The following is an 18138-nucleotide window of genomic DNA, read 5'->3' as shown; positions in this document are numbered from 1 at the left end:
CCAGTGTTTCACCACCCTTGTTGTAAAATATATCTTCTTTATATCCAATCAAAATCTACCCTCTTTCAGTTTAAAACCATTGTCTCTTGCCCTGTCGCTACAGGCCTTAGTAGAAATTCTCTCTCCATCTGTCTTTTAAGCCCCCTTTATATATTGAAAAGCCACAATAATGCCTGCCTGGAGCCTTCTCTTCTCCAGGCTGAAAAACCCCAACTCTCTCAGCCTTTCTTCATAGGAGAGGTACTTCAGCCCGCTGACCTTTTCATGGCCCTTCTCTGGACTCGCTCCGACAGGTCCATGTCTGTCTTGTGCTGGGGACCCCAGAGCTGGATGCAGTAAAAGTCTTTTTAATAAAAGCCTTTTTAGTCTAGTACTTTCCCTTCTCCCCAAACAGAAATGTATTGTAAGATACATATGCTAAAGCTCCTTTTCTCCTTCCCTACTTCCAAAAATGCGTATGCATGCTTTATATAATGCAATCTGTTTTAGTAAAAGGAGTAAATAATAGGAACTTAATTCAGGAAATACTGGGATTTTGTCTATAATACTTAATTTAATCTTTTTCTGGTTCAGGTTTTTTGTGGTGGCTGTTGCAAACGAAAATGCAAACTACAATACATGGAGAAGGAAGCAAGAGTCTGTACTGGCTGTTATGATGATATTAATAAAGGTAAAAAGGTTTTTTTTTGAGTAATTGCAGTAATCATTAAAGAAGAACAGGTACAGCTAGTATCTCTGTAATCTTTGGTCTTTTTGGGAAGCTTCACTACTTTAACTGGTGTATGTTTTCCTATTTCTGAGATGGAGGGAGGAAGAGAGTAATTGTACTTCTCAGTTGGATTTCAGTTTTTATCTTAAACTTTGAGTAGCAAGCTGGTTATTTTTTATTTAAAAAAAAAAAAGGTAGGTTTGAGCTCTGTAGGACTAAATACAAAGTTATGCTATTGGGTCATCTATGGCGGGAGTCTAGCAAAAGTGATCCTTCCTCCACAGTAGCCTTCTATGTGTTTAAAGGCCATACCATTGCTTGTTCTTACATGTTATTTGCCCATTTTATGTAGCTTTCTGTCCTGATATTTTCACAAGTCACTTAACAGTACTACAGTAATTGAATCATAAGATAACCTTTTCTTAACTGAAGGCTAAGCATGGATGCTTATGGAAACATCAGGAGAAAAAATTGAGGTCCTGATTATTAATATTTAAATAACAAATTGAAAACACACCAGATTTTTAATATGCCACCTGAATGGAATTTGACTTGATAAGTGTGATATATGTATTTGCACCAAGGTACAGGGATCATATGGTTCAGTGTAGTCACTGCAACAGTAGCAAGATGTACAAGGAGGTCTGTTTTTATGTTGGGAACAAATCAGGCAAATGTGCAGGTAGAGAATAAAGAAATCTAAATTTTCTTCTGTACAATAGCTTGAGTGTTCATTTTTCATAACTAGCTCACAAATTGTGCACTGCTCTTGCAAAAAACCCCACCGATAATACTGCACTGCAAATGAAATTTAATCAATTGTGAGATCTTAAAAACTAACCACATTTTTTTAGCACAGGCATTTGAAAGGATGATGAGTCCAACTGGTCCTGTCCCCAATTCCAGTATCTCCTCTGAGTATTCTTCTGCTGTTCCACCTTTGGAGGAAGCCCAGATACCTGGTAGTGCTAGCTCTCCTTCACCTTCTGCATTGTTACCTATCTCAGTACTTAAACAACCTGGTATTGAAGGTATGCTGACTATAGTATAATATATCTAACACTTTCAGGATCTCTTTGGAAAGAGTTGTTTATCACATCACGGGTACATTCTTGGTATAGTGGTATTTTTTGTGGGAAGTGGAAACTCTGTGAACTGAGACACTGGAAGGTTGCTTTAGTTCCCAGTGTTGATGCCATCCATGTATGAACTTGACCAAGTCTGTCTTAAGTCTTCATTTATGAAATGTGGATGTTCCTTTTTTTCATTGTCTTCTCTGTTTATATTGTAATTTTTTTGTGTATGTAGATATTACTATCTTCATTTTTATATAGCTTAGGAGATCTCTGGCTTATGTTGTGACTGCCAGTCTCACTGTAAGAACAAAAAGTACTTGTTTAGGAAAAAGTTGCTAGGGAGCAGTAGGGGTTCATTCTCTGTGTAAATACGAATGATAAGTGGCTAAGTAGTGTCTTTGTTCGACTTCTATTAAACATCTGACCTTCTTCAATAAAATAAATTTTTAAACAAAGTTTAAGATAAGCTAACTTTTTAGAGTGTATTTCATCTTTTAGTTGTGATATGCACTTCATTCTTGTCTCGCTACAGAGGGATGATTGAGGAAGTAGCCTTCCTTATACAGGAATTGACAGATTTAACTATAGCATGGCAGCTTCCTCTGCAAGTGTGAGGTTTTTTTTGCATGTATTTGCCTAACTGGAGACTAGCTAATGTCAAACTGTCTACCTGTGCTTGGTTCCAGTAAACAGATTCTCTATATATTTGGGGGAAGAAGGGGCTTAATTTTTATCCCTTTCAGCTATTAGAACAGTACAATAATATGAAGTCAGTGTTGTTTTCTTAACCTGTCCTAGGGCTGTGCCCCAAAGAACAGAGGAGAGTTTGGTTTGCAGATGGTATTTTGCCAAATGGCGAAGTGGCAGATACAACAAAACTTTCATCTGGAGCAAAGAGGTCGTCACACGACTTAAGTCCAGTAAACCCTGACTTGCCAGAGATGCATATGGTATGAATTAAGAAGTGTGTGTAGGTGTATGAATTGCCTCTTGAAATACCTTTGCTTGCTATTGATGGGGGCCCCTTACATACCATAATACGACTTTTGCTTCACAGCTTTTGGAATCTGAGCCAGTATTTGATTTTTTTTTTTTGGAGGGTGGGGAGGTGGGGTGGGGTGGCTGTGAAATCCTTGGATTGAAATATTCTGTAGACCATACTCCAAAGGAAACCATGTTTGTTTTGGGGTGTATGTGGACTTTAAAAATGGTATGGCAGAAAGTTTTCCAAAGGAAGTTTTTTTTTCTACACAGCCTTTGATTAATTATTTTTTATGAAGGTAATTTCAGCCATAGTTCTGAAACCTGTCGTTAACAACATGCTTATAGTAGAAGTTAGTGGGTTTTTTTCCCAGTGGCTTGCTATTGTTTACCTGTTGGATTAGACTAACCAGAAGTTGCTTAATGCCCTAGAACACTACATTATAGGGTGCAGCAAAATCTACATATTGCTTCTACTATGAACTAATATTGAACTGAGAAGGGGATTGGCTTTTTTACAACAGATCATATTCATGGTGTTGAACTAGTTGCACTTGACAAGAAAAGTCCAAAGAAGTGGTGTAAGTTTGCTGTGGAAAGATTTGGAGAGATTCCTCAGCTGGAGCCTTTTTAAAATAACCTGTAGCTCTGAAACGCTCTGTCAAGTGATTATATAAATTCTGTGATTCTGACAGTGTCCAAGAGTTTTTAAAACAAATCAGTAAAGCTAACGACCAGACCACATTATTATTATTTGTATAGGGAGGATCTGAACAATTACCAGGTGTATAGCATATAAATCAGCCTTAATTCATGAAAAATGGATAATAGTAAATGTGACTTCATTTGAACAAGGAAGGACTCCAATAAGTTGCCGTAATCAAAAGGTATAGCCTGTATTCCATTCTGGGGAAAGAGTAGGGTATTTTCACTTGCAAAAGATGAGCAATGTCTAAAATTAAAAGCAGCATGGACAAAGTGAGTAGGAGACAATTAGTTGATGGTTCTTGTATGCAGCTTCAGAAGCTCAAACAAAACCACCATACTGCAGCTCTAAAGCAAAGGATGTACTTCACTAGGTAACACATAATCCTGAACATGCTGCCACAGGATGCTATGAAGGTCAAAAGTATAAAGTGGTATGAAACACCAGCAAGCAAATGCGTGGGGAAGAAGTTGATTAGAGGCCAGTTTAGTCATCTTTTTGTCTGTGGGTTTGTGGTCTATTATTTTTGTGGTTGTTGTCTTTTTTTTATTGTTCTGACACGTGTATTCTCTAAACAGAGAATTTGCTGGAAGCTGTCAGCATACCAGGAGAACTATTACAGGACAAGCATGGAGTTGTTAGGTTTTTTTCTTGTGCAATGCAAAGTCTTCCCTATTGAGATAGGATGCAAGTCTAACATACTTGAAAGATGGTAGCGCACCTCTTGATTTTCGCCCCCCCCTCCCCCCCTTTAATTACAGCTCATATCCTAATGTGCCTGTGCTCATAGCTTGTCATATCGATTTCACCAGGGGAACAGCATAGGTTTGACTTCCAGACTAGGGATGAATCAGACTGTAAAATGCTAGACTCAACTATTAGTGTAGAAATAGAAATACACTTGCAGTACTGAACTGTTGATCCCAATGATGGAAGATAACAATGATGACAATGTTCAGTAACTATGAGTGGGGAAACAGTAATACTAAACAGATTCCTGGAGGGATACTTGGTTTATTGTTGATTGTGTTTCATCTGATTGTTGTATGCTAAAATGACTAATCTGCAGCGCTCTGATATGAATTTTGTGTTACCGAACAAATAAATTAATGATGCATCTTCACCTAATGTGACTCCTTAAGATGGAAAAAAAAAAAGGAAGATCCAGGAGGGATTTGGTGGCTTTCTTCTTGTTTACAGGAAATGCATTGTTAGTATTTGTGATAAATTTCTTTCTCTTTTTGCTTCTAGAATGCTAGTAATGAAAGTTTAGCTTGTTGTAAGACAAGAGTGTTAGATACCTTTTTTTTTGTTTTTCATAGGCTGCAAACCCGGAGGAAGATGACATATTAACGGATGTAAATTCAAAACCTAAGGAAGAAATTGATACTGTTACAAGAATGGAGGAATTATGCCCTTCTGTTTCTTCAGATGATGCACAGCAGGCTGTTCCAGGCCAGAGTGAGGTGGTACATAGTTATAAATCTGTAACTCTAGAAACTGAAGAGTGTTCTCCTACTGCAGAAGCTGAGAAGACTGGTTCCAGTTCAGTTGATCAGACTACAACTGATATGCCTATTAGTCCTTCAAGTTACAGAGCACTATGTGGTGTTGAAAACTGTGTTCGTAAAGAGATCAGCCTTGTTCCTGATGGTGATAAACTGCCACCACTTTTGCTTGCAGTGGGTGAAAAAGGAAAAGGTAAAATTTGAGAAAATTGTTCATATTTAATCACCTGATGCAGGATTTCTAAATGTGAACTTGTGTGTATATAATTTGTATTTTAATACAGTTCTAATCTCTCATTTATTTGCTGCACATTGGATTGTTGGGTAATTGAACATGCATTATTAACAAGATCAATATGTTATGAAAAGAATACTTCATCACTTAAATGCATTGTAGGAGTGACTGTGCTTATTGATGGTAACTTAACAGTACCAGTATATGGATGAGGAGACAGCAGACACGATTAGTCAGTAATTACCAAGTGAACGATAGCCCTAGTTTGCACTTCTGTTACAAGTTACCGCTTTGTTTTTATATGTTCTTTGAATCTTAGGGTAACCTATTCATTGGTTGATCTGTAGCTATTCTAAGTTTGAGAATAATTACCACCCTTTTAAAATAGGAAGATGGGACAGTCTTTCATATGCTATGATCTGTAATTCTTGTTTTGGCTGACATGTTGAACTAAATCGGGTGTTAATTTATTTAGATCCTCTAGTGGAAGAACATCCGTCTCACCAACAGGTCACCTTGCTTCTTGTAGAAGGAGGTCCTAATCCATTAACTTTTATCCTGAATGCAAACTTGCTTGTGAATGTCAAACTAATAACTTGTAAGTAGTGCACATTTTCTTTTCCATTAAATCCAGCTTTCTTTTTCTGGCTGTAAAACAGCATTACTGATCTATCTTTTTAATGCAAGATTCTTCAGAAAAATGCTGGTACTTCTCAACAAACGGACTACATGGTTTGGGTCAGGCGGAAATTGTCATTCTGTTGCAATGTTTGCCAGATGAAGAGATTTTTCCTAGTGAAATACTCAAATTATTTATTGACGTCTATAAGGATGCAATGAAAGGTATGTTATTTTAATATCTTCTTGCTGATCTTTAAAACTGGAAGTCAGTATGTAATTTTTCTTGAAGTATTTGTAAGTATCTAATGATTCTGTTGAAAAACCTTGCAGTGTTAGCCTTGGGTTCTAAATAAACAGGAAGAAAAGAATTTAAGTTTCTTCGTTTCATGTACTTCTGTAAACATCCTGTTTGCAGTTTTTTGTGTTAGATACCTTTGCAGGTTATTTAGTCATATTGTCTTGGAGATTCTGGGTATAAGTCCTTGAGTCTATGGTTCAGGACATCTGGAACTTCATTTGTAGCAGTACAATACTCTTATGTATGTAAATATTTGAGCTCTGTTAATTCAGGTTCATCAACTGGTGTATGCCAGAACATTGTACGCTTCAGGGTTTTTGACATTTGTTTGGAAAAACCTGGTTTCATATTTAAGTTCATTTAGTTAGTAGATATAGAGCACTTAGTTTATTGGTGTAGATGTCTGTCAGACTTTCAGGAATATCTGAGATATACCATACGGCTTGCAAGTCTGTAGGAGACCACTGGTTAGAATAGTTTTCTTGACACTAATGTATTACTTCTCCAGATCTGCAAAAACTCTCTGTCCCTCTTTCTACAGGAAGGTTCATAAGAAACATGGAAAACATTACTTTTACTGAAAACTTTCTCAGTAACAAAGAGCATGGAGGATTCCTGTTTGTTTCACCAACTTTTCAGAAATTTGATGATCAAATACTACCAGATAACCCTTTTCTTTGTGGCGTTCTCATCCATAAGCTGGAAATACCCTGGGCCAAAGTTTTTCCAATCCGTTTAATGTTGAGATTGGGAGCAGAATATGGGGGTAAGTTTTAACACTTTAAATAGTTGTATAAATGTAAAATTCCTTTGGAAAAGACAAGTTTTTTAGACAGCAAAATATTTAAAATAATCTTTGCGGTATTTTATGTTACACTTGTGTAAGACTGGTGTTTCATACATGGGAAGCCACCTGAGACACTTCGGAATTTACATTGTCCTGCTAGACTCCTTTGATTATTTTGCTTTTTCTCTTTTTAGCTGATGAGAAAGCTAAGAAACCAAAACTGACAGTAGTAAAATATCAAAATGTCTGACTTTTGTTGTCATAGGAGAAAGGTTTAAAGGGACGTTCACAAGCCCAATTTACAACTCTGACAAATTGGTTTTTTGAATTAAATTGCTGAAATTGAGTATATTGGCAAAATATTACTGCTTCATAAAATGCATAAAGGTATTCATTACTTATAAGGATAACTTACTAATTAACACATTTGAAATCTCTAGGCCTGTGAAAATGCAGGAGGCATTCTTTCAAAATGAGGTGGATGGATAGCATGTAAATGTGCACCATCAGAGGTTGTGCAGTGACACAGCCTCTGAGTGGGAATTACCTTCCACAGTCTGTTGCAGGCTGATGTGAGCACTTGCTGCTCTCCCAACAAGATTTCATTGACTCTGCTCCAGGCTCACCAAAGGAAAGTGTTTACGCAGATTCTCATTGCCTTGAAGAACAGATAAAGCTAGCTTGAGCAAGACCTGAAAGTAGATACTGTCCCAAATGCTTTCTAGAGTTCCTTGTGTACTTGCTTGAATAACGCAGACATTTAATTTGGCAATATAGGTGCTGTTTTGTTTCCTGTTGCACTGCTGCTTATGATTTAGAGAGCAGGAGTTCAGTTAAGGTGCAGCATGCAGCTGTTGCTTAAGCGGAATGGATTTCAAAAATGTATCATACACAACTTTCCTGACCTGAATGTGTTTTTGATAAATAAGCTTACCATTCTAGAAGCTGCAAGTCTATAAATATGTATCATTTGCTTGTTTCTGGATTTCTTGAGTCAATAGTGGATTTCGACTGGCCAGGCTTCTGTCTGTGTGTCGACAAGGGTGGTAGCTTCTTTGTCATTCTTCTTTCCCTTACCGAACTACTTCTTGGTTTTGGTTGTGGGTTTTTTGGTTTTTTGATCGGTTTTTGATTGGGTTTTTTTTTAACCAATTTTGTATCTTTGACCTCACAGTCCTGACTTTTGTTTTCAAATGGCTTCATTCTGTGGTTTCCTGCATCTCATTGCCTTCCGTAATTTCCATCTGCGTGTATTTCCCATTGCAGCCTTGGGTCTTCAAAGCATGTTACTTTGTATGAACATCCTCACTCACTTTATTGTTGCTTATCAATACTATGTGGTGCTTTGCTTTGTATTATAGCATTAACATAGAAGCAGATGTTAACCTGTGTGGTATTCTTATTCAAGCAACTACGAAGCCTTCCAACCCCTTCCGCAGCTGGTGACCCAAAGACTGAGCCCAGGATGTTTCCGTCCAGATAACCTATTGCAGGAAACATAGCTGACAAAGCATATGAAAGCAGCAACAAGTCTCTGCCACAAAATTACTGCCACTAGGAGAGTGACTCCATATGATGACATTGCAGTAGGATTTAACCGTGGGTGGGGAAACTGTGCAGTGGGCTAAAGCACAGTCTGTGACAGAGAATCAGACAGGGGCTCTAGTTCCTTTGGCTGGTCAGATACTGAGATTAAGAAACGTAGGCTATAGCTGAAAATAAAAATAAATACTTGGATTAGCAAGTCTTACAGTTGTTGATAGGTAAACATGACCTTTTTTTTCTCCTTCCCCCACCCTAGCATATCCCAGTCCTGTAGTAAGTTTCAGGCACCGGAAGCCACTCTTTGGAGAGATAGGACACACAATTATGAATCTGCTTGTTGTAAGTAGATGTTTTAGTCTCTTCCTTTCCTGTTGTAATTTAGACTGTGTAAAATATCCTCAAAACTCTTATTCTTGAAGGCAGAGTTATTTTTGGCAAAGGGCTAATATTTTTGTTCTTCATACCTGACTTGAAACTTTCTTGCCAAAGAGTATTTGTATGTGAGTTTGGAAAGCTATAGCTTTCACATTAGATTGTTACGCATTAGTTCTGGTAGTGAGAAATGGCTTTAAATGAATGAGAAAAATGTTGACATTTACATTTAATCTGCTAGTAGTCGTTCAGTTGTATTTTTCTCTTCCAAATACTGGTGTGGTGCAAGAATTCTAGTCTTAAATCTGACATTCTTTGAATCTGAAGAAAAGACTTGACAGGCAGAGGCTGTGGTCTAACTGTAACAGTAATTGCTTTGTCACACAAACTTAACCTTTCCACGATTAACCAGTCTGTCTTATGTGAAGAACTTTAGGTTTTGGTGAAATCACCAGAGTAAGTCAAGTCTGGAATTTATGCCATTCCCTGAGGAAGTTTTTTCCTCTGTTACCCAAATAATTTGATTTAAACATCAGTAAGCTTGTATTCCTGACAAGTAACCACCTTCTTCTAATGCTTAGATAGAACTTATCCTTAATGTTATGATGGAAAGTGCTCTAAGGTTGTGGAGAGAATTGCACATATTTAGGTGATCACTAAATGCTCTCTTAAGAGTCTAGAGACCACTACAGCTGAGACGAAACTGCAGTCTTTGGCCCCTCCTTCCTTTTTGCCACTGTTGAAGTCCATGTCATTACATGAGTCGTCAATCAGAGGAGTTGCACCCTCTGAAAAACAACGTAAGATTCCTCTATTAAGAAAAAATATTAAATATTTTAATTCCATGAGCCCAGCTCCCTGCCTGATTAGTGAAGTGCCATTACCAGTGTGGAATTGCATCTTCAGACTTTGAGGAATCTTAACGTTGTGCTGCTGATGAAGGGGGCTTCTGTGGAGTTTATTTTCAGCTGGATTAGAGTTTGTCCTTCTGATTGTCCTTCATAGCTGTGTTTGTAGTGTCAGCTTGAAGCTGACAGTGGGAATACGTGCTCCTTGGCAGGACTGTGTCTTTTGATGCAGCAGGAGTTTTAGTCATTGTAGAATGACTGCAAAATGTTCTCTTGTTGTTACATTTTTAACTACCTATGGTGCAAATCCTCAAGTAAAGATCATATAAAATCTAGTATCACACAAGTGACTGAGGTAGTGGTAAATGATGGAGGCAAAGGGCATCTGTGATGTATATCCTTAATATCGCTAAAACAATCCCAGTTCAATTGAAACTTGTAATGCAGCGAGATGTGTTCATAAATACCCTTCTTGCTACAGCTATGCTGATTGAGGAAGATGCTCATTACCTGGCTTAGCTGGTCACAAGAGCCTTTTCTAACCTTTTTTCAGCTAAGCTAGTAAAGGCAAATGAGATCATTTCATACCTACTGTTGTAATGTTGGAATAAAACAGAATAGGGAAGTTTTGCAGAAGTGGCTGAGATGATGGATCGTAACTTCTGTCAGAGAAAGGTATAAGAAACAGTGCAGTATTCAAACTATAACTCAAGAAGTTAAGAGCTATAGGGGACAGGGTGTGAGCCTGGAAACAAACTGATCTAGATGGTGGCTTCCATGCTTTGCTTTTCTTTCAGAGAGGGAGGGTGTTGAAGTATTTTGTTATCTAAAACACTGTAAGATCCTAATGTGCATAAAGTAGCCATAGTCTAAATAACCCACTGGTAAGGAGTTAGAGCTACCTTGTCAGTACTATAAATTTGTTAGGTTACCCTTCACATAAGGTCACAGTAGGAAGAAAGTGATCAGTAAGTTTTTAGCCACCCTTAATGTCATTACTCTTTAGAAGTCTTAGGGATGTATGTGAAGTACTTTATCTAGGTAATATTTGTTATAAAAGGTAAGAAAATTATACTTAACTGTCTGCTAATGTAAAAACTTTGTCTGTTATAGGACCTTAGAAATTATCAGTATACTTTGCATACCATAGACAACTTGTTTGTTCATGTGGAAATGGGTAGAAGCTGTATTAAAATACCCCTAAGGAAGTATAATGAGGTGAGTAAAACCATCTTGATAAGCTTTCTGATCCAAACTGCTTTAGTCTTTATTATTCATATGATACCAGTCACATCTTTAACATGAGTGAGCCCTCAAAAAAAAAAAAGTTCTTAGAGGCTATAACGTTTTTATTCTGTAATCAGTTTCCAGGCAGTTCTGCAAGTGAGTTCTCCACTTGATAGCAGCTCTCTAGATTAATTTGCTATTTGCTGTGCAATACACACTTTGAACTTTAAACTGACGTAAGCATGTGATGGGGGGAGGGGGGAGGGCATGAAATTATCTGAGCACACGTTTCCTTCTTCCTGGGTATGTTGGAAGGTGTGTAATGATGAGTGACAAGTTGAGCTTTAGGATAACTATTAAATGCTGAAAAATCAGCATTTTCTTCAAAATCTTTTAGCATGTATCTTCAAGGATTCTCTGTTACACATTTCCTGATGGTGGTGTTTTGCTTAAAACTTCTAAAAAAAAAAAAGATCTCTTTTGCCAGTGTAGTTTTTACTACAATTTGTTTACTTCAGCTTTAACAAAAAAACCCTGAATAGTAAACTGCATGAAGCTTAAAGTATATTTTAGCCTTAAGACCAACAAAATCCCTACAACGCTGATATTCTGCATTGTCCAGAGGTACTCAGACTTACTTATCCCTCTCTGTTGAAGTAGAATTTTTGATCATGCTTAGCGTTCCTCCAGCTAGTCATGGCAAATTGCGTTGTTCAAACTCTCCGAAATTGACTAAGTTAATAATTCTTGGGATTTGTTTTGAGAGCTGTTTTTTTTCTAATGTCTTGTATTTAAAATGAGTACTGCATAATGAGATTTGTCAGTTTAGTGACAAATTTTGTATTGACAGGTAATGAAGGTGGTAAATTCTTCTAATGAACATGTAATTAGTATTGGAGCAAGTTTTAATACTGAAGCAGATTCTCACTTAGTGTGTGTGCAGAATAAGCATGGCCTCTATCACACACAAGCAATCAGTGCTACTGGACATCCTAGGAAAGGTAAGTTGTCTAATTTGGTTTGTGGAGAAAAATCACATTTCTAGAGCAGAAATATAACTTCATTTTTAGGCTGCAAGGAAAATATGTATTCGCAGTAAGTTGTTTAGACAAAAAGTTCAGCATTCAAGCAGCAAAGTAATTTAAATGCAAAATAAAATGTTGCTGGTTTATATCAACACTTAGCCACTTTTTACAAATGTTACATTAAATGGAGATAAATACTTTTTTCCTCTTTGTTTCCAGAATGTTATTAATATAGCTTACATTTTCAGACATAACCAGATTCTTTACATATTTCAAAATCTAAATTTAATATTAGTGTGAATTGGGGGAAATATTTACATACATAAACAAATAGTCTCAATAACTGAGTGTATGGAAATATAGTAACAGTGAGTACCTCTATACAACACCTAGCAAACTGATACAACTACCTGTTCTGAGAAGAGTGCAGAGGTGCCTTTTAGGTTCTGAAAGTAATACAGCTGTGCAGCATTGTGTTTCTGGGCTGATGAGTCACACTTTTCAACAAGGCCCATTAGCTGGGGGGGAATTCCAGGCTGATGTGGCTGTACTTTTACCATCTCTGGTGTCAGCCTGAAATGTTGTTCTGTGCTTCATTAAGCATAGCTACTTAGTGTGTTTTTGTTTGAAGCACTGTGTGTAACTAACAAATTTATGCAAAGGTTTGTAGCATGGAAATTCACTTATGTCATCTTTTCTTCCAGTTGCTTTTAGTACCACTGAAAATGATCTAAAATTCAGGAATATCTTCTGTGAATAAATTAAATTTAAAAGTTGAGTGGCATGTCTGTTTTAAAGGACAAAAAAACAACCCAAACAAAAAAAAACACAACAAACCCATGCCACTGTGTTTCTTCAACTATGTCTCCCCTTTGTATACAGAGCTTTTTGGCTTGCCTATGTTGACTTGCCACCAATATCTTAAAAGGATACTGCATGCAGTCACAAAATAGGTTAACAAAGCTGGCCTTTTTTGCCAAGATCTGACTGGAAAAAATTCCTCTCTCTTTAGACAGTTATGTTTCATATCATCCTGTCAGTAAGGCATTTCTATTAGTGCTTTTAGTATAGTAGTACCTTTTTTGTCTGCCTTTTTAAAAAGGAATGCAAGTTAAATGTTAGTAATGACAAACTCGAGTGATATGAAGTGGTATTCACTTTGTTCCTACTCTTTCTAGTTACAGGTGCAAGTTTTGTGGTGTTCAATGGAGCCTTAAAAACATCTTCAGGATTTTTAGCTAAATCCAGTATAGTTGAAGGTAAGAATTTTGTCCTATGTGGTTTCTTCTTAAGAGAACTTTAAAAAAAAAAAAAATAGCAGCAGTCTTGTGCAAGATCTTTATTCCTCAGTAAGCTAAACTTTTTCTTTCCACAAATTTTAACTTTGTAGAAAACTTATTGCAAACAAATGCTGTATGAAAAAATACATGCTAGTTCACCTACTTGTTCTAAAACATACTAAGTTTTAACTTTTTGCTTTAGTGAATGCAAGTCTTTCCTTTACGGCTGCCTATATCTGGAACTATTTTCATTGCCATATTGATGAAATACATATATTGACACATCAATGCAAAAAACTTCTAAGAATAGTCTTATTTTAGTCTTAGTTCTGTTGACAAGAAAGGTTTTCATTACTTCCTCTTTCTTGTAACATTTAATGCTTAGTTGGGGGATGGAGTCCATTTGATGTGCATTTATTAACAAGCTGTAGGAGAGGGTTGGTCCCACTAGAATTTAAGCCGAGAGTCTACTAAAAAGCTGTGCTACTCTTTCTGTAGATAAGTTGGAATTTTAACTGGTTTTCTTCTAGATGGACTAATGGTACAAATAACGCCAGAAACGATGGAAAGCCTACGTCAGGCGTTAAGAGACAAGAAGGACTTTAAAATAACTTGTGGCAAAACGGATACAGGAGACATAAAAGAATATGTAGATATTTGCTGGGTAGAAAATGAAGAAAAAACAAACAAAGGGTAAATGTATTACCAAAGCAAAACATCGTAGAGAACTCTTGTTCCCAATTTTCAAATATTCAGCTTTAATTTCTTGAAATTAATCTAAGGTATTTTTATTGAAAGAAGGTACTTGATACTAAAACCTGAAAGGGGATAGAACGGTAAACTACCTGCAATCCTCTAGATGTCACTAACAGAACAATTTTGCTTGTAGTTCACCAAAATTTAATACCGTTTTCTCTGTTTGGGAAGTTGATAGAAAAAGTGTGTGAACCCTGAGTTTCCTTTGAAAGTCCTCCTCAAATCAGTAATCAGTTTGTGTGAGGTTGCAATTAATCCCTTCAAGCTTCCTTGTTAGAGGGGGCTTGGAAGTGCATAGTACTGCCCTTGGCCATTCACTGTTCGGAATGCCAGCATTAAACAAAGCAAAATGAGATGTAAGACATGTTTATTGGATGTGATTTGAATGCTTGTTTATGTAGCTTCAAACTTCAGTTATACATCACTAACTCAAAACTTGTCTCATCCACGGGTTTGACTTGGTATGCCTTTTTCTGTGGCTTCTCTGACCAATTAGAACAAATAGTCGCTTTACCTAGGGTGGCTTATAGCTTCTTAAACCTGTAAGATTAGGTTTTTATTAAGTGTTGTTTGTTCCCTATTTAGGATATTTCTTTTTGTAGCTTCTGTTATTTTCATGATGCAAGTCCTGCATTACATTTTGTTGTAAAGCTGTTTAAATAGCCTTTAAGGATGGCTAAAGATTATTTCATACAAGTTAATTCAATCTAAATCATAAAATGTTGTTTTAATTATTAACCATACTGTTATCTTCCATAGAGTTTTAAGCCCAGTTGATGGAAAATCAATGGAAGGAACTCACAGTGAAAAAGTACCACAAGGCAGAGACTTCGAAAGAGAGGGCAAAGTTATGAAGTGTACCGAAGTTAGTAAATTACATTGTTCTTGAGGTTTTTTGCTACTTTTTAGAATAGTTAAGTGGTAAAGTGATCATACTAAGTGATACTAATAAAGAAACTAACTAATTTGATGTATAGCCATACTGATAGGCAGAATGTACTCCATAGCTCTTAGATAAGTTTACATACTTTTCATTTTTCTCCTCTGAAAAAGACTAAAAGTCTTAAAAGTATTGATAACTCTATAAAATACAATCCAGATATTCCTATGCTCACTTAAGTATTTTGATTGAGTAGATGAAATACTAAAATACTTTGCCAGCAAACAAGCATTATACCTTGCTCTGTTCTGCATTATATGTATACTGAATTACTCTTTTCCTTATTTTGTAATATAACCAGGCTGCTGATTGTCCTTATCCTTTCTATAATTTCAGGTATACTATTTTCTAAAGGACCATGAACTAACCAGTCCTCTTCCTGACCAGTTTGCTAAAGAGATTGCTATGGCCTGCAGTACTGCTCTTTGCCCACACCTTAAAACCTTGAAAAATAATGGGATGAATAAGATAGGCCTAAGAGTTTCTATTGACTCAGATACGGTAATCTTTCAACTTTTATTGCAGATGCTCCATTTCAACTGAAATCTTTCTTGTAAAGACCTTGGATGTTTTTAGTTCTTTGCCGAACTAGATCCAGATCCAGACTGAGGACGAAATTTCATGAAGAAACTGTTTTAATGACTAGTTTTTCTTGAAAGGAATAGTCCTGTTTCCTTATTCTGCCCAAATTCCCTAATAGCTACTTACAGTAAGCTATCGGTCCTTCCCTAGTTCTAACTCTCCCTGGCACTCATCTGCCTCCAAGGTGAGTCAATTTAGAGAATCATAGAGCTAATTTTCTGATGCTTTTCTCAAATTATGTAGTTTTCTGCTGGTTTTGCTCCCTAATGCAGTGCAGTAAGGGATATCTGCACCAAAATCTGTACAACAGAAAGGGACAGGTCTGCCCAGCTGAGGATGGAAGAGAGGGAAGGCAAGGCCATCCAGCATGTGATGCCCCTGAAAAGATGACAAAACTGTAGAACAGTTCATCTCCTTGCCTCTGAAGGTGTTCTGTGTTACACTTCCGTATCTTTTTTGAGAGAAGCTGGAAATACAGTCCTGAAAATCTGGTTTTCAGTAGTATGTTTTGAAATTAGTCTGATAGTAACTGTGATACTGGGATATAATCAGATTGTTCTTGGACATCAGACTGAAGCAGTCTAGGATGCAGAGGATGCGTGGCCCTGCAAACCCAGGGGGAGTGTTGCATGCTTCTCAATGGCAAGCCTAATCATTCATGATTGACCTCAAAACCCCTCCAGTTGTCAATGTTTGAATGTCATTTTGTCACTTCATGCTAGCCGAAATATTCTTTTACCAAGATACTACGCTTTTGCGTTGTCTTGTTAATATAAAAAGTGTTAATATCAACATTAATATGTTTTCCTACTAGGTTGAGTACTTAGCCGGATCTGGAGGCCACCTTCTTCCACAGAACTATCTGAATGAACTGGACAGTGCCCTGATTCCTGTAATTCATGGTGGGATGTTAGATCCTACAAGTCTACCATTGAAAATGGAATTAATATTTTTCATTATAGAACATCTGTTTTGATGAGGCTGATTACAGGCAATATACTGATTTGCTAGATCTGAACACCAAAGTTATAATGCTACAAACACTAAAAATGTTATGTTTTAATAGATTTTTTCCAGACTGTTTTTTAAAACCCTCAAATCCTCTCTGGTTACTTTACCACAGAAGAATTGTAGTTTGTAATGTTTCCTAAAGTTCTGAAAGGTTACACTTAATACAGGTACAGAAGAGGGCAGGTTTTGTTACCTCTTCACACAGTTGTAGCATTTACTATATGTAGTGTAACTTCAAGCCATACTATCTTGCCTCTTAACCTCAGATAAATATGTTAATAAAGATTGCTATGGTTAGATCTAATCTCTCTGAAGCATGTGCTTTTCATGTGCAAATGAGCTAAACACTGAAGTAGAAGCTGGCACAAAACTGTTTTCTTGCCATTTGAGATTCAAATATGAGATCTCCTGTAGCTGACTGCAAACTTCGTATGTCACTGCAAAATACAAGTGCACACCTTCTGATACTTGTTTATGGTCAGCGTGAGGAAGAATTTTGCAGGTGTGTTTATGAAGACTTTGTAGTTGAAGTCCTTAACATTAGGATGTTACGCTGGTGCTTCAGGAACATAAGCTCTGAATTAATTTTTTTTATAGAATAACTGATTTCTTTCTTGTATTTATAAGGATTTATCTAACTTAAATGAATGCTATTTTTATAAATACTGCTATTTTTTTCTTATTTTTTTCTTTACTCTGTGTTCAGAAGTCCTGATACAATTTGACCTTTCAAGGATTAATAAAAAATCAGATTGCTCTTGACGTAATCTGCATGTAGCAATAAGTCAGAATTCTGCAATATCTTTTCTGCTCCTGTCTACTTCTTTTGCCACTTCTTAGTAGCCACCTTTACTTTCAGGGAGAATAGATGTATTAAGTGTGAATTTTCATGAACAGATTGATTTTTAGTATACCTGAGGTTCTTGTATAGTACATATTTTTGATATTCGGTCATTAAGATCTATTTATGTATTTGTGATGCATGTGATTTGTACTGAGGTTCAGCGAACCATAATTGGGATTTGGTAACTATCACACAACTGTTTATCAAGAACAGAACCAAAATTAGATAGATACAAGATCTATATTGTTTTCAGTAAAAATGCTGGTACAGTTTTTGTAGAGACTATTAAAACTTTGATGCCTTCTTAATGCTAATAAGGGGATATTTTATGTTTTTGTATCAAAAACAATTTGTAACATAACCTAATCTGCTCTGCTGTTACCTATGCTTCAAAATACTGGTTCTAGAAGGGTTCCGGCTTCAAGATCTTACCCTGGAGGAAACTGAGGCTGCATTTAAGCTAATTAATGTAACTTCTTCAGAGAAACGGCAGTTTTGGAGAAGAGCTGAAGGCCACAGCATGTGCAGTATGAATAAAACATGTCCTTGCTTGAAAACAAGCTGCAACCAGACAGCCGGTTTCACAGCAGTGAAAGGTTGAACAGCAGTTAATGACAGTGACGGGGTCGGCGGTGGCTGTTGCCCCCGGTACCCCGTACTGCGCGGGTAAACCGGCTTTGCCCGTGTCGCTTTGTGGGGGTGACCAGAGGAACAGTGGACTCTTGCCACTCGCCCTGTACTAACTCACTTTAAGTAATGATTAATAAAGTAAGTTAACTAAAATGCT

The 18138-nt window shown here is 36.8% G+C and overlaps 1 protein-coding gene across 9 annotated transcripts in view; it reads left to right on the top strand.

Moving 5' to 3' along the window:
- ZFYVE16 (zinc finger FYVE-type containing 16) overlaps positions 1-18134 on the top strand; it is a 31267-nt gene extending 13133 nt beyond the window's left edge. For 5 of the 9 annotated variants that reach the window (XM_075137013.1, XM_075137014.1, XM_075137015.1 and 2 more), the window contains 15 exons: positions 574-670; positions 1564-1740; positions 2584-2735; positions 4795-5173; positions 5691-5813; positions 5903-6058; positions 6676-6900; positions 8723-8805; positions 10800-10904; positions 11764-11914; positions 13117-13197; positions 13749-13911; positions 14734-14839; positions 15251-15415; positions 16311-18134. In XM_075137013.1, the coding sequence (XP_074993114.1) occupies positions 574-670; positions 1564-1740; positions 2584-2735; positions 4795-5173; positions 5691-5813; positions 5903-6058; positions 6676-6900; positions 8723-8805; positions 10800-10904; positions 11764-11914; positions 13117-13197; positions 13749-13911; positions 14734-14839; positions 15251-15415; positions 16311-16472 (2325 nt within the window). In that variant the 3' untranslated portion in view covers positions 16473-18134. The other 4 variants (XR_012670918.1, XM_075137018.1, XR_012670919.1 and 1 more) reach the window with 4 other exon arrangements.
- The last annotated feature ends 4 nt before the right edge of the window (positions 18135-18138 follow it).

This window comes from Calonectris borealis, chromosome Z (assembly GCF_964195595.1).
Source record: "Calonectris borealis chromosome Z, bCalBor7.hap1.2, whole genome shotgun sequence".
NCBI classification, from domain to species: domain Eukaryota; kingdom Metazoa; phylum Chordata; class Aves; order Procellariiformes; family Procellariidae; genus Calonectris; species Calonectris borealis.
The sequence above is the reverse complement of the archived record's forward strand: the minus strand, read 5'-3'. Positions and strand labels throughout refer to the sequence as shown.